We start from the raw sequence: 13,858 nt of genomic DNA on the forward strand, positions 1-13,858 counted from the left end.
AATATTGAGGAGTAATTTGAACTAAATCAAAAGACGCTATGTGCATGTACTTTATGAAAAGGGAGTATTTCAACAATTGATTTGGGGAATTTGGAACTCTCAGATGAAACTTCCAGAGAATGCTTAAGGGGTGATCTGACCCCACGATCAAGATCATTTATCGTAAAGGTAAAATGTGGAGCTAATAATGCTAGTCATGGCTAATACTACTACCACTGCTGCATTTACTACTAAACTACTACTTCTATTGAAATTACTTGTAAGGCAAACAGCATGGAGATGGAAATTTCAAGAAGTATATGAACATGCAGATTATCAAGACAACGTATCATCAATGCCATAGCAATAACTATTTGCGTCAAGTTAAAACTTCCAGGACTTGGTGAGAGGGTTGTTGAACTGATCAAAAGGCAATACCTTTTTACTAGCCTACTACTGCTACTAGTACTACTAATACTTATACTAGTAATACCAATACTACTAGTGTGACTACTATTACAACCATGCCTAATGGTATGAAAATAGAATTCAGGACTCCCTTCCCTTCTGAATAAAAAGTAGCCTAGAGATACGGTTTCTAGAAATATCAGATTCTCCCCTGTCCTTACAACTGAAATAAGTAATACAAGTAGAAATGTTTTGCCTGTGTCCATCTATGCTGCTTACTTTTTTACCTTTTCTGATTTTTTTTTTCTCCTTTCCAGCTTCCTACTGTTTTATTTGTTTAGAGAACACAATTCCCTAAGATCACTTAACTATTTAAAAAAGTGAAATAAGAAAAATCCTGAGTATATGTAGATTTTACCTAGTACTTCCTCTGCTTGTGGATGGTTGGGATGGTATCAGCCAGTCTTGGATTGATTTTTGGCCTTTCATCATTAAATTTATCACTGCGAAAATATATTTGCCTCCTTTCAAATTTTTGAATGACTTAAGTGTGCTCTTGACAATTAAACACCATTGGTTGAAGTTTAAATTTCAATCAGCTAAATAAAAGAGAAAAAACTAAATTAGTTTCTACTTAGATAATAGTTGATAGATTACAATAGACACTGATGGTCAAATAATTATTTCTGTTTCCTTTTTACATTATTTTTGTTTTTAATCCTTAGCTACATGACTTTCACTTTTTTTTTCCAAGACAATTACTATCAAATAAATAGTCCATTACTCATTACTTCGAAAACTTCAATAGTTTTGCTCTATCGGATTAAATAGAGTTAAAAAAAAGAAGAGAAGAACCAATTCCCTGCTATATCCTCAATGCTTTGCCAAGTCTAGTCATTTGTTTCATACACCTGTTAATATTCACTAGCAATATCTATATAACTGGGTGTCATGAGGGAATTATTTACTACAGTAAAAAAGAGACAGGAAACAAGTTACCATTTTTAATGCATGGATTCATCCAAAAAAAAATTAATTAGTTTTGTCAATGTATTTTAAACCCACAAACAATGCTGCTATTTATTCCTTATGTCTAATCACCCTTTCCAATTCATTAGTTGATAGAATATTAAAACTAACATCTTCAAAATACAGAGATAATGAATTCATTCTCATTCCTCAAACTGAATAAAACAGGACAAAAAATCCCAGAGAATAACACAGAAAATTGAACAAATAGTAGAAATCAAACAAAAGTCATCTACACATTTTTAGCATTTGTCCATCTCTTTTACAAAAATTACAGAAAAAAAAAAAAAAAAAAAATTTAAGCCCCCATCAAAATAACTTTTTAAAAAGATGTAATACAAAAAGAAAATACAAAGTATAGCCAATGTATTGTATAACTTCTTCTTATGTAAAACTTAACATAGGCAGAAAACAACAAAACTTGGAGCATTGACTCAAACATCACAAAACAGCAACATATTCCTCCCTAAAACGTAGCAAAAGAACAGAAACCTTTGAATCAGAAATTTTTCATCTTTCCTACAATAACAAAATATTTTGAAAATAACTAACTTTTGCTATAGGCTACTGAGCTTTAGAGGCTACATTATTAAAAAAAAAAAAAAACATCTATAGAGAACAAGCATAAATAGAGATGGAGGAAGATACAGTTCATACTCTATTTATAAAACCATAGTTTAATTGAAAACTGGGCCAGACCCTCATATCCTTTGATAAAGAAGTATGTTCAAGCACCTTCAATTTTCAACTTTATAATTATAGTTCAAAATAAAATAAACTTTAAAAAAAGTCAATATGCTTCAAGTTGATTAGTGAAAACAAATTTGTTCTAATTTAGAACATAAGTGTATTAAAAGTGAAGGATGAATTAAAATGTGGAGTTGGAAGCCAAAAGGAGCCTGTTTAGGATTCCATTTTTTTTTTAAGAAGAAGAAAAGACTTTTTACCCTTATCTGTTTTTTTTTTTTTTTTTTTTAATTTGACCTAGGTTATATGTTTATTACAGTTATATGTTTATTAGAGCTCTATAAGTTTTTAATGCCCTGTGTTATGTTTTGTTGCATGAATTGTCATATTGGATCAGTTTAAAGAAAACAATTTTGTTTACAAAATGTTAGTTTCTTTTGTTTTCTTAATTAAATTTTTGTGTAGTATTTAAACTTTTCTTGTTCTTTTGTGTATCTGTTGATTTGTTTACACTACTCTTTATGTTTTTTTCTCCCATCTTTTCCCTGTTGATAAGGATTTTAAGATATGAGGTCAAATTATTCTAACTTTTATTGTTATTTGACGAATGCTTAATTTACCAAACAAAGCACTGTTCTCATTCCTTTTAATAAGTGGAATACAATGTTTGTCATATTTTGGCATGATTGTAACCTCAGGAACTGGTTATTATGATTTTTTAGTGAAATGCAGTAAAAGCTGGTAAACTATTGACTTCAAACAAAACCAGAGCAGTTGCAACTTTTCTATTTGGTTTTATTTGTGACCACTGTATAGAGAAGCAGAATACAGATCAGAAACTTTTGAGCTTAAGTTGCCTGTGTCTTCTTGTGTCCCCTTACTTGATCCTAAGTTATGTCTGGAGAACATCTTTTGAAGTATCCATCTTCAACTCTTGAAAGGTAGATCCGCCCTTAAGGGGAAATCCACAGTAGTCCAGCTTGGTTCAAGCAAAAATTCCTGTCATTAGATTTCTGTAACTTGATTATACAGTCAATGCTTGGATGTTTAATAAAGTATGATGTTCAAAACAAATTTGAAAACACTTGTTCTGCTAAGTATTTATACTTTATTTGGCCTAGTAAAAAAAGACCTACAGCCCAAAGCAGCAAAAAGTATTAACAACATTCTGAAAATAACTGTCAAGTGAGAAAAAATGATCAGTTGAAGCTGATTGAGAAATAGTAACTATTGTTTTGATCCATCTTTAAGATAAAATGCCCGTTGCAATTCAGAATTACAGGAATTTTGAAACACAGCCTGAACCTGCACAAAACTGGTATTGGATTGAGATGAAAACTCCACTACTGGAATCACTTTTTAACATGGGATACAGAGGAAAGAATACTGGGATTTAGTCTCTTGTTTTCAACTAATGGGATGCTGAAACACCATATAGAGATGTTTAAGGGCTGAGTTTGCTATATCTAATGCCTTTTGAAATTAAGAAAAGACAATATAAAATAAAATACAATCCCTGAACAAAATTGTGTGTGATATATATAGTAGCAAAAGGTTAGATTTATTCTGTATAACAATTGAAAAAAAAAATCATAAAAACACTGTTATATATAAAGCAGGGTTATTTGTTTGGCACTTTTAAACTAGAATGAATGTCTCATAGTGGGATTCATTTGAATAAACAGTGCTCTGATAATTTCAAATATTTAAAATGTTTTCATGTCACTGCTCTTTGGAGAGCGAATGGGTCCCCTTCCCTACCTAAAGGACAATAGTTTTTATGGATTTGTGCAAATTTTGTACTGTAAATATAAAAAAAATATATATAAATTTTCAGAACTAAAATCTGCAGCAAAGACAAGGCCCTATTTCATCTACCTGGTTAAACCATTTTTCAAAATATCAAAATAATTGTCCTGAAACACAATTTTCATTCAGATTCAAACCATATCATATTGTCTAGTTTCTCAAAGACCAAGGCTAGTATATGCTACACCCTTTTCCAGCAAATGAATAATATCCATAACTTAAAACTAGGCCTAGAATAAAAACACCAGGTGATAGGCCATTTACCATCTTGAAGTATAGATACATTAGGCAAACAAAAATCTCAAGACTGAACTGTGTGCCCAAATTATGCCCTGTAAAGGTATTTTCAATGTTCTATCCATAGACTTTCCATATATCTAAGGCTGACATCATTGGTGTCAATTTAAAAATGTTGGCAGGTTGCATTTTTAAAATCTTTGACAAGGGATAATTTTATTGTTTTTTTTTTTCAATGAAAATAACCAAAAAAGGTATTTTTAATGAAAATACCCAAAAAATTTATTTTTTCAAAATCTAGATTTACATTTTTTTTACAAAATATATATTTAAATATATTATTGGGAGGAGCACAAGAAAAAATTAAAAAAGCATCCACAATTTGTTTATATTCATTTTTGTTATGTTTTTTACAAGTTGAACAAACATTTTGGGAAAAGGCAGTCTAAACCCACAAACCCTACCCTCTCCTGGATAAGGCCTTGATGCATGATTGGTCCTTTGCAGAAGACAATAATAAAGCAATTCTTGCTTCATAATTTTCACAAGTTTTATATTAAACATATTTTCTGGGTTGTTTCTGCAGCATTATGAACTAACCCGCTTGTTTATGCTTATATTGCTTGTGCTTATACATTGCTTGCTTGTGCTTATATTTATAACATTGCTTGCTTGTGCTTATATTTTGTATTTGTTCTAGGTGCTTGGGTTTATAATAAACTATAAATAGTCAAATGCTACATGGTGTCAGACGTCATGGAGATCACCCACCCGTCAATAAACTGGAATGCAGACAACCTCGACTCAGAATGGACCGCATTCGAAAACCACGCAAAGCTTATGTGCCAAGGCCCCCTTGCTGACAAGTCTGAGAAAGTAGCATGTGCCTACCTCTTAATCTGGGTTGGTGCACAAGGCAGAGAAATCTTCAGCACTTTTGAGCTTGCGGATGAAGAGAAGGACAAAATCGAGATCTACTTCAAGAAGTTTAGAGACTATGCTGCCCCCAAAAAGAATCAAGTGTTCTCCCGCTATGTTTTTCAGAAAAGAGACCAGAACAACACAGAAAGTACTGACAAATACATAACAGAGCTCAAGATTCTAGTTAAACCATGCGGATACTTAAGTGAAAGTGAGATGGTAAGAGACAAAATAGTTAGTGGAGTCAGAAATCCTAAACTACGTGAAAAACTATTAGCCGTCGGTGACAGCCTTACTCTGGCCCAAGCTGTCACAATATGTCGAGCTCACGAGTCAACCCAAGCACAACTAAAGGACATTCGAACAAAAGGAAATAAAACAAGAAGTGGATGCTGTTGCAAAGAGTCACTCCAGCTTCTCACTTAAAAAGACAGAGTGCTACTTTTGTGGCGGAAATTACTCACCCCAGCATGTGTGTCCTGCAAAAGGGAAAACATGTGCCAAGTGTAAAAAACAAAACCATTTTGCAAAAGTCTGCAAAAGTAAGGCGGTGAATATCCTTGGAAATGAGGCCACAAACACTCCAGCATTCACCAGTGACCTGTACAACCAGGAAGAAACAGAGGTGTTCCTGTATGCCATCAACAAGGACTCCAGCAAGGATGAAATCTTTGCTGAGATTTCTGTTTGTGGGCAGATCCACATTGATTTCAAGATCGATACGGGTGCTCAGGTCAACATCCTGCCTTCACAGTACCTAGACAAGCTGTCGCCAAAGCCAAAGCTGCTGAAAGCCATGCAACGCCTCACCAGCTACTGTGATCGACAATACCCTATGTAGGAGTCTGCAATATTCCTTGTCACTACAAAAATGGGCCTACACAGCAACTCACCTTTTATGTGGTTGAGTCAAACACCACACCTATAATTGGGTTTAAAGCAAGCAAAGACATGAACCTGATCAAGCTTGTTCTGAACATTGAAAAATCACCAGTCAGCGAATATAGTGATGTTTTCAAGGGTATAGGCAAACTCAAAACAGAGTGTGAAATATACTTAAAAGACAATGCAACACCCACAGTACATCCAGCTAGGAAAATACCGCTAGCCTTAAAGCAGAAGCTCAAGACCGAGTTGGAGCGCCTAGAAAGTCTCGATATCATCAAAAAGGTCAGTGAGCCAACAGACTGGGTTAATGCCATGGTCATGGTGGAGAAAAAAGATGGTGGTGTGAGACTATGCATCGATCCTGTTGACCTGAACAAGGCAATAAAACGCCCCTACTATCCGGTCCCATCTTTTGACGACGCCGTTGCTGAACTGGATGGAGCGGCAGTATTCAGCAGGCTTGATGCCCGCTCAGGCTACTGGATACTCCCACTTTCCACGCGATCCTCCTACTATACAACCTTCAGCACTATCTACGGCCAATACAGATGGAAGAGATACCCATTTGGCCTAGTGTCTGCGCAAGACGAGTTCCAGAGAAAAATGGAAGAGGCGTTTGAAGGATTGGAAGGTATCAGAATACTTGTAGATGATATTCTGGTATATGGAAAGAACCGCGAGGAGCACGACCAGAGACTATCCGCCATTCTTAGAAGAGCCAGAAAAAAAGGAATCCGCTTCAACAGTGAAAAATGCGAATTTTCCAAAGACAAAGTCAAGTACTTTGGACATATCATTAGCAGAGACGGGATAAAACCAGACCCAGAAAAGATTAGGGCTATACAAGACATGCCAAGCCCACAGTCTAAAGAAGAGCTACAGACACTATTAGGAATGCTCAACTTCCTATCGAAATACATACCCGACCTATCCTCGAAAAATAAGCCACTGAGAGATCTTACTAAAGCCACCGATTTCAGATGGGAAACCGATCACGAAGCAAGTATGAAAGAGATCAAGAGCTGCATTTCAGAAAATCTAGCTTTCTTCGACCATAAATGCAAAGTAGTTGAACTCAAGGTTGACGCTTCAAAGCATGGACTTGGAGCTGAGCTCTCCTCAAATGGGAAGATCGTAGGATTTGCATCTAGGGCCCTTAGCACGACTGAACAGAACTATTCTCAACTAGAGAAGGAACTGTATGCGATCGTGTTTGGGTGCAAACACTTCCATCACTACATCTATGGAAGAAAAACCATTGTGACAACACATCATTGCCCATTAGAGACCATCTTATCAAGACCACTCCATACAGCACCAGCACAACTACAGCGAATGATGATTCAGATCCAGCCATACAACATCGAAGTACACTATAGCCTGGGGTCAGATATCCCAGTCCCAGATGCACTCTCTCGACTACACCTGCCAGACGTTGATACCAAAATGCAGAATGACATCAAAGTTTTTGTGCATACAGTGATGAAATCCTTGCCAGTGAGCGACTCCAAACTAGACGAAATACGCCGCGAGACAGAAAAAGACACTCAACTCAAGGCAGTCAAAGAACTCATACTCAAAGGATGGCCCAGTACACGCCAGTCATGCCGAACAGATGCCGTTTGATTCTGGAATATCAAAGACGAACTAGCAATCCACAATGGGTTAGTTTTGAAAGGTCAACGAATCATCGTACCCCATCCTCTCAGAACCAACATAATTCATCAGCTACACTCAGCACACCTTGGGATCAACAAACCAAACAGCGCGCCCGGATGATTGTGTACTGGCCAGGGATGAACGCTGACATTGAGTCCTTCGTCCAAAAATGTGAAACATGTGCTAAATTTGCAGCAAATAATCAAAAGAACCGTTGATTAGCAACCAGCCGCCCTCACTCCCATGGCAACACATTGGCATTGACCTTTTTGACTGGAACAAGACCTGCTATCTCATCACTGCCGACTATTATAGCAGATACTTTGAAATAGACAAATTGTCAAGTCAGACATCAACTGCAATCATCAACAAACTGAAAGCCAACTTCGCACGTTTCGGAATCCCTCAGCTGATAACTTCGGACAACGGCTCACAACTTTTCTCACAAGAGTTCCGAGATTTTGCGCAAGAGTGGGGAATTAGTCTGAAAACCTCCAGCCCCATCTATCCGAGATCAAACGGTCTGGTGGAGAAATCAGTACAAACCTGCAAACGCATACTAACCAAAGCAAAAGAAAGTGGAAACGACCCACATATTGCACTTCTAGAATATAGAAACAGCCCAGTTGACAGCCATGCCTCACCTGCTCAACTCCTCATGAGCCACCAGCTATGGTCAGTCCTACCATCAACATACAACCAGCTAAAACCAAGAGTCACCCCCCTTCAGACCTTCCTACAACACAGATCGAAGGAACAGGAAAGACAGAAACGCTATCACGATAAGACTGCAAAACCGCTACGTGAACCTCAACTGGAAGACCAAGTTTTTATCCAGAAGAAAACAAACGGCCCCTGGACCAAAGCAAAAATCATATCATGCCATGAGAACCCCAGATCATATGTAGTGGAGACAGAAGACGGTTCCAGGCTGCAACAAAATAGAGTCCATATCTCCCGCCATTCCTTTCCTGTAGCCAAGGAAGAGGTCAGAATCCAGCCCACCACACAGGACAAAAGCAATGATATATCCCATCCCATCTTAACCGAATCACCCCAGCCAATCCGCACAGACATCAAAACCTCGCCAAGAAATGTTCCGTTACCAAGAGAAGAAGATGAACCTTCTGACCCACCCCTTGTCGCACCAACCATCGTTCCTATGCCTGAAAATGCCGCTCCCGACTGCCCAGCCACAGGGACTAAATCCCCTACCACTAAAACAAAGGTGATGCCGCACACCCGCAGCGGCAGAGTGGTTAGGCCACCTAAAAGGCCAGATTTGTAGGCAGACTGCCTTTCATGAAAAGAAGGGAGATGCAGCATTATGAACTAACCCGCTTGTTTATGCTTATATTGCTTGTGCTTATACATTGCTTGCTTGTGCTTATATTTATAACATTGCTTGCTTGTGCTTATATTTTGTATTTGTTCACTGGACAATGCGATTTAAGGTTTAAGGTAATAATTTTCACAAGTTTTATATTAAACATATTTTCTGGGTTGTTTCTGCTTTAATTCAGAGTATGTCCAATTTTTTAAATATATTATTTTCCTTTATTTCTTTCATTATGCATATTTGCATTTTGCTTATGTTTTTATACCATGATTTATGTAAATTTACCCCATGATGCCTGATTTTTGTTGGGCCCATATTTTTGCAGTATCTATGCTTATTTAATGTTTTTCAATTCCATATATTTTCTAATTTTGTTGCAGATTAATGGCTATTCAATAACTGTTGTTTTTATCAATCTATTGTTTCTACAGTATATTTTATTTTGTTTTCTTCTTACTTCAACTTACTCTATTTTTTTATTTTGTAAAGTGTTTGTAAATAGATATAGGCTACACTTTGAAAGGTTGTCAGGGTGCTACTTGATTAAAAAGAATGAGGGGGATGTTTGTCTAGATTACAGTGGTAATTAATGACAAGGTTTGTTTTTATTTTTATGATCTTTCATAAAAAAAGAGTATTTTTCAATGAAAATGCCCAAAAAAGCTGTTTTCCAAAATCTAGGAGACAATTGGGTAAAATTATGAGTTCATATAACTGACTTGCCAATAAAGTGAACATACATCTTGATGGCTCTTTTTATGTTCTTTATGAATATAATAATTGCTTCTACAGGAAATTCAAATTTAAGCACTTTTTGAGCTCTTAAAAATGACAAATTTTCAATCAAAGCATGAGTTATTGCTTGTTTTTGACAAAATAGTACTATATTTTCTTAGTGCTTGTTTTCTTGGTCATTTTCAACTATATAATACTACATTTTCTAAGTGCTAAAATTATTTATAATAAGGTTAGTTTAGTTTAGGTAGAAAAGTGCTTAAATTTGAATTTGCAGCAGAGGCAATTATTATATTTGTAAAGAAGATAAAAAAAGGAATCAAGTGGTATATTCACTTTATTGACAAGTCAGTTATAAGAACTGCCATAAATTTACCAACAATTGCCCCCTTTGTGATACATTTCCTCCCTATTGAACCTCTCAGGTGCCAAGGATAAATAATAGCTTTCTGGAAGAACAAAGATAGGCTATCAGTTTACTATAAGGTCTGTTGATAAGGAAGAAATAGGCCTATTAAAAAAAATACTTCTTAATATGCAGAACAATTGTATTTAGTCATTCTTATAAACACTCCACATTATCCCCAAAAAATAAATTGAATCAATACTGACAAAATCAAGTTATGGAATGAACACATGGGAAATATATAGGCTAAATGGGCTATATAGACTAGTTGCACATAAGGCAGGAGATAAAGTATACTGGAATCACCTTCAAATTTGTTAACAATAATTTTTCTATATTTTATGAAGTCAGGATTAATTTCTTAGCATGTTTTATTTTCAATAGCACAAACAGTTTCAAATTAAGGGGGTTAAGAATAGCCTGGTGTGAAGCACTGTTAGCAACAACTAGGCTAACTCCAATTTTTCTGTTTATTAGGCTGTGAAGTAATATTGCTTTCTTGACATGTTTCCTTCTCAACATTCCTAACTAGAACACTGATACAAAAGCCCATTTTCATTTCTGGATGGAAGAAGTTGAGCTAGACACATGAAACTCTCTGGTATTAATAATTTATACTTGAGCAAATTCTAAACAGTTTAGTTTGTAAGGCTTTATACACCTTTGCTTGAAAATTCATTGCTGAAAAAGGAGCAAAAAAGATGAATAAAATAGCCCGACTCGTCATATTTTCTAAATATATTTATTAAATACTATCGGTTCTCTGAAATCAAACTTGCTTCAGAATTTTAAAATTTTACGTTAGAATAGACCGAAACCGACAGCAGACAGGAGCAGGGTTGCCAAAACCTTTTGGACTAAAGTGTCAAATTCAGCGAAAAAGGGACACTTTTAGTGTCTTCCTAGAAATTTAGCCAATATACTTTAAAAATTAACCAAAAAGGCTTTAAATGGTTTTCTCGCAATTCCAGGGCCAGATTTATGTTCTTATTTTTCAATTAAAAGCAAAGCGGTTCTTCAAATACGTAAAATCCCATGTAAAACCTCAAAGCGCCATGTAAAACCTCCCCAGCCGTCTCGGCCAGAAAACTCCATAATGAAGACAGGGCTTAAAAGATTTGTGCCAGCACACCACAGATACGATGTCTGTCGGTGCCGACACGGCTTAATTGCCCTCGCTTCCTCTTTTCCTTCAGTAGCATATCAGATCTTCTGCAAAATTTTGTCGACCACTTCCCATAGACTGATATCAAAAAGCGAGTGAAACACGCTTGGCGTGGAACGTGCTTCACACCCTTTTTACCTGGTTTTCGCCAACGCGTTCGGTAACGCTGCTTTTCGCAAGAATACACAACCACAGCGTTAATGTATTCATGAGATCAATTGACTATGAGATTAAACTTGATAAGGAGAGAAATAATGACAAGACAAATATCACCTGTTCTCTATAAAGCTAATTTATTCTTCAAAAAACAAAGAAATTTCAAATTATTTGCAAGTAGTGACAAGACAAATATTACATGTGCTTAATCAAATGTTGAAAAAAAAAGAAAAAGCACAGAAAACCAAAGAAAAAGGCTTTTTGGTGTTAGGAATAGCTAGGGTTTTTCGAGGACCGTTTATCTCTGCCTACTCTCTTTCGTCTGAGAAGAGATCGATGGCGTCTGTAAAAGACAATGGAAAGGCTTATTTAATCACAATCCTTTTCACCAAAAGGAGAATTGTGCACAACAAATGTCTAAGCAAACCCGAAATATTTTGCGCTAGGCCTTTGCCATCTTCACGGCTCAAGATGGACCGAACCGAAAAACATAGACAGCATGAAGGGACCTTTACAAGGGAAAGACTGTGCTGGATTTCACATGCGGTCCATTTCACTTTATGAAGGATTACGAAAAGTGAGCAGATACAGAATGAATCAAATTCCAATTCAGAAGCGTTATACAGAGGTCCAACTTGGTTGGTTTCAATAATTGTCTTCTTTATTTTCTCTAAACAGTCCACCAGGTTACAGCATGTAAAACAGAACATTTTTCACTGCCGTTCTTGCATCCTTTCATCACTTTAGGCAAAAAGCACGTTTCGTTAATTAGTGCTTAGTACACTGGATGTGATGTTCAGTCTAGGACAGTATTACATAATCTTGACAGACCAGAGACTTTTCTAGTGGACTAGAATGTACCCATACGTGACAGGGTCCACCCTCTCAAATGCATGTGAACCTAACTGCATATTTACCAAAAGCCTAATGTCTACTTCAGAAAATCAACTGAGGTTCACCCTCGTCCAAAAAATGATTAAGCAGCAGCAAATCAGATCACGATCAGATAGTTTGCTTCTAACTACTATCCAGGTCACACCTCTGCAAACTCCTGTAGACTACAAGTCATTAAGCAACTTAAGCTTTTATTTACAGGCAGTTATATGCTTGCTTCAGTTCTTTTTTTATCAAAAGTTTTTTTTCTAACCTCTCTTTGAGCAAGTCACATGCTTCAAAACGTTTGAATTTTCGTACTTTTGAAAAGGAAAGTAGTGCGGATACGACAAAAAAAAATCACTAAGACGAAAACGAGCCTGAAAAGCACAAAGCACAAATTAAAAGCAGTTGCAGTTAAGAAAAAACTGAAAATAAATACAAATGGTATTGATTTCGAAAAAATTCCCAAAAGTGTCCTTTTTTTCAAAAAGTTGCCTTTTTTCACCCAATAGTGGCACGGTGTCACCCAGAGTGAAAAAGTGTCAAAAAAGCACTAAGAGTGGCCTTTTGGCAACCCTGACCCTCGGCAGGAGGCCTCCAGAGCAAAAAAGGTTACCAATATCCCGAATAAAAAATTACGAAAAACCCAAAATTCACTTAAACCTGGCCTCGCTGTTGCTTTTGCAAAATCGTTGGAAGTTGATGGCTAACAACGATAGTCTATATACCTATAAGACACGTTGAGTATCATGAGGCAGGACACAACGTTTCTCAAAGCCCTTCAGCTCCTTTAGGAAGAAAGAGAATCTACCTTAAAGCAGAAAATGGAATTATAAAAAATAATGACAACAGCAGCACTTTGAGAAATTTATAATAAAATTTATTGAGAATAATTATCTCGATTTATCAGCAGCCAACCCAACCAATCGTACACGAAACCATCTTAAAGACCACATTGTGGTAGTTTTTTGTGGATGGTGAAGTCCTCCCTCCGCAAGAGTAAAGTTATGCCTTATCAATTTGCAGCTCTGAAGGCAAACACACCTCAATCGCAACAAACTAAACCCTTTATGAAAACACCCAACACTCTCACTTACAGAACACTCAACCTACCCACAGCAGTAAGTACCCCCTACAAGACTCGTTCCTCAAAACACCCAGCTCACATTCCTATCGGAGATAATTGACAAGGCTGAGCCAACTAATCTCCACATCCAATGATAAGAGGTTAGTCTGGTCACCCCTCCCAAGCTGATTTGAATCAGAAGCTTTACCAGGAATTAATCCCCTAATTAATGACAAGCCGAATGAAAATCCGAACAAGATAAAACCTAATATATGCCTCTTTATACTAACTCTAATGCAGTTCAGTCTATGAACCTACAACAGCCACAGAAATCAACATTCATAAATAAATTGGCAAACATCTACCTACCCAATCACATGCTTATTCAAGCAAAAGACAGTATTTTGGTTTACTCCTAGCAAAGCTAAACGTTGAAACACAGTCATATAAAAACTAAAGCAACAAAGCAGCACATCTTAATACTTCAGTGGAATGTAA

At 36.4% G+C, this 13,858-nt stretch overlaps 1 protein-coding gene across 4 annotated transcripts in view; it reads right to left on the reverse strand.

Annotated features, from left to right (window-relative positions):
* LOC136032285 (uncharacterized) overlaps positions 1–10,938 on the reverse strand; it is a 192,898-nt gene extending 181,960 nt beyond the window's left edge. The window contains exons 1-2 of one of the 4 annotated variants that reach the window (XM_065712555.1): positions 10,877–10,938; positions 806–986 (exon numbers count right to left, since the gene is read on the reverse strand). In XM_065712555.1, the coding sequence (XP_065568627.1) occupies positions 806–879 (74 nt within the window). In that variant the 5' untranslated portion in view covers positions 880–986; positions 10,877–10,938. Of the gene's footprint in view, positions 1–805; positions 987–3,981; positions 4,150–10,758 lie in introns of those variants that run through there. The other 3 variants (XM_065712553.1, XM_065712552.1, XM_065712554.1) reach the window with 3 other exon arrangements.
* Positions 10,939–13,858: the final 2,920 nt, after the last annotated feature.

Source organism: Artemia franciscana, chromosome 10, assembly GCF_032884065.1.
Source record: "Artemia franciscana chromosome 10, ASM3288406v1, whole genome shotgun sequence".
NCBI classification, from domain to species: domain Eukaryota; kingdom Metazoa; phylum Arthropoda; class Branchiopoda; order Anostraca; family Artemiidae; genus Artemia; species Artemia franciscana.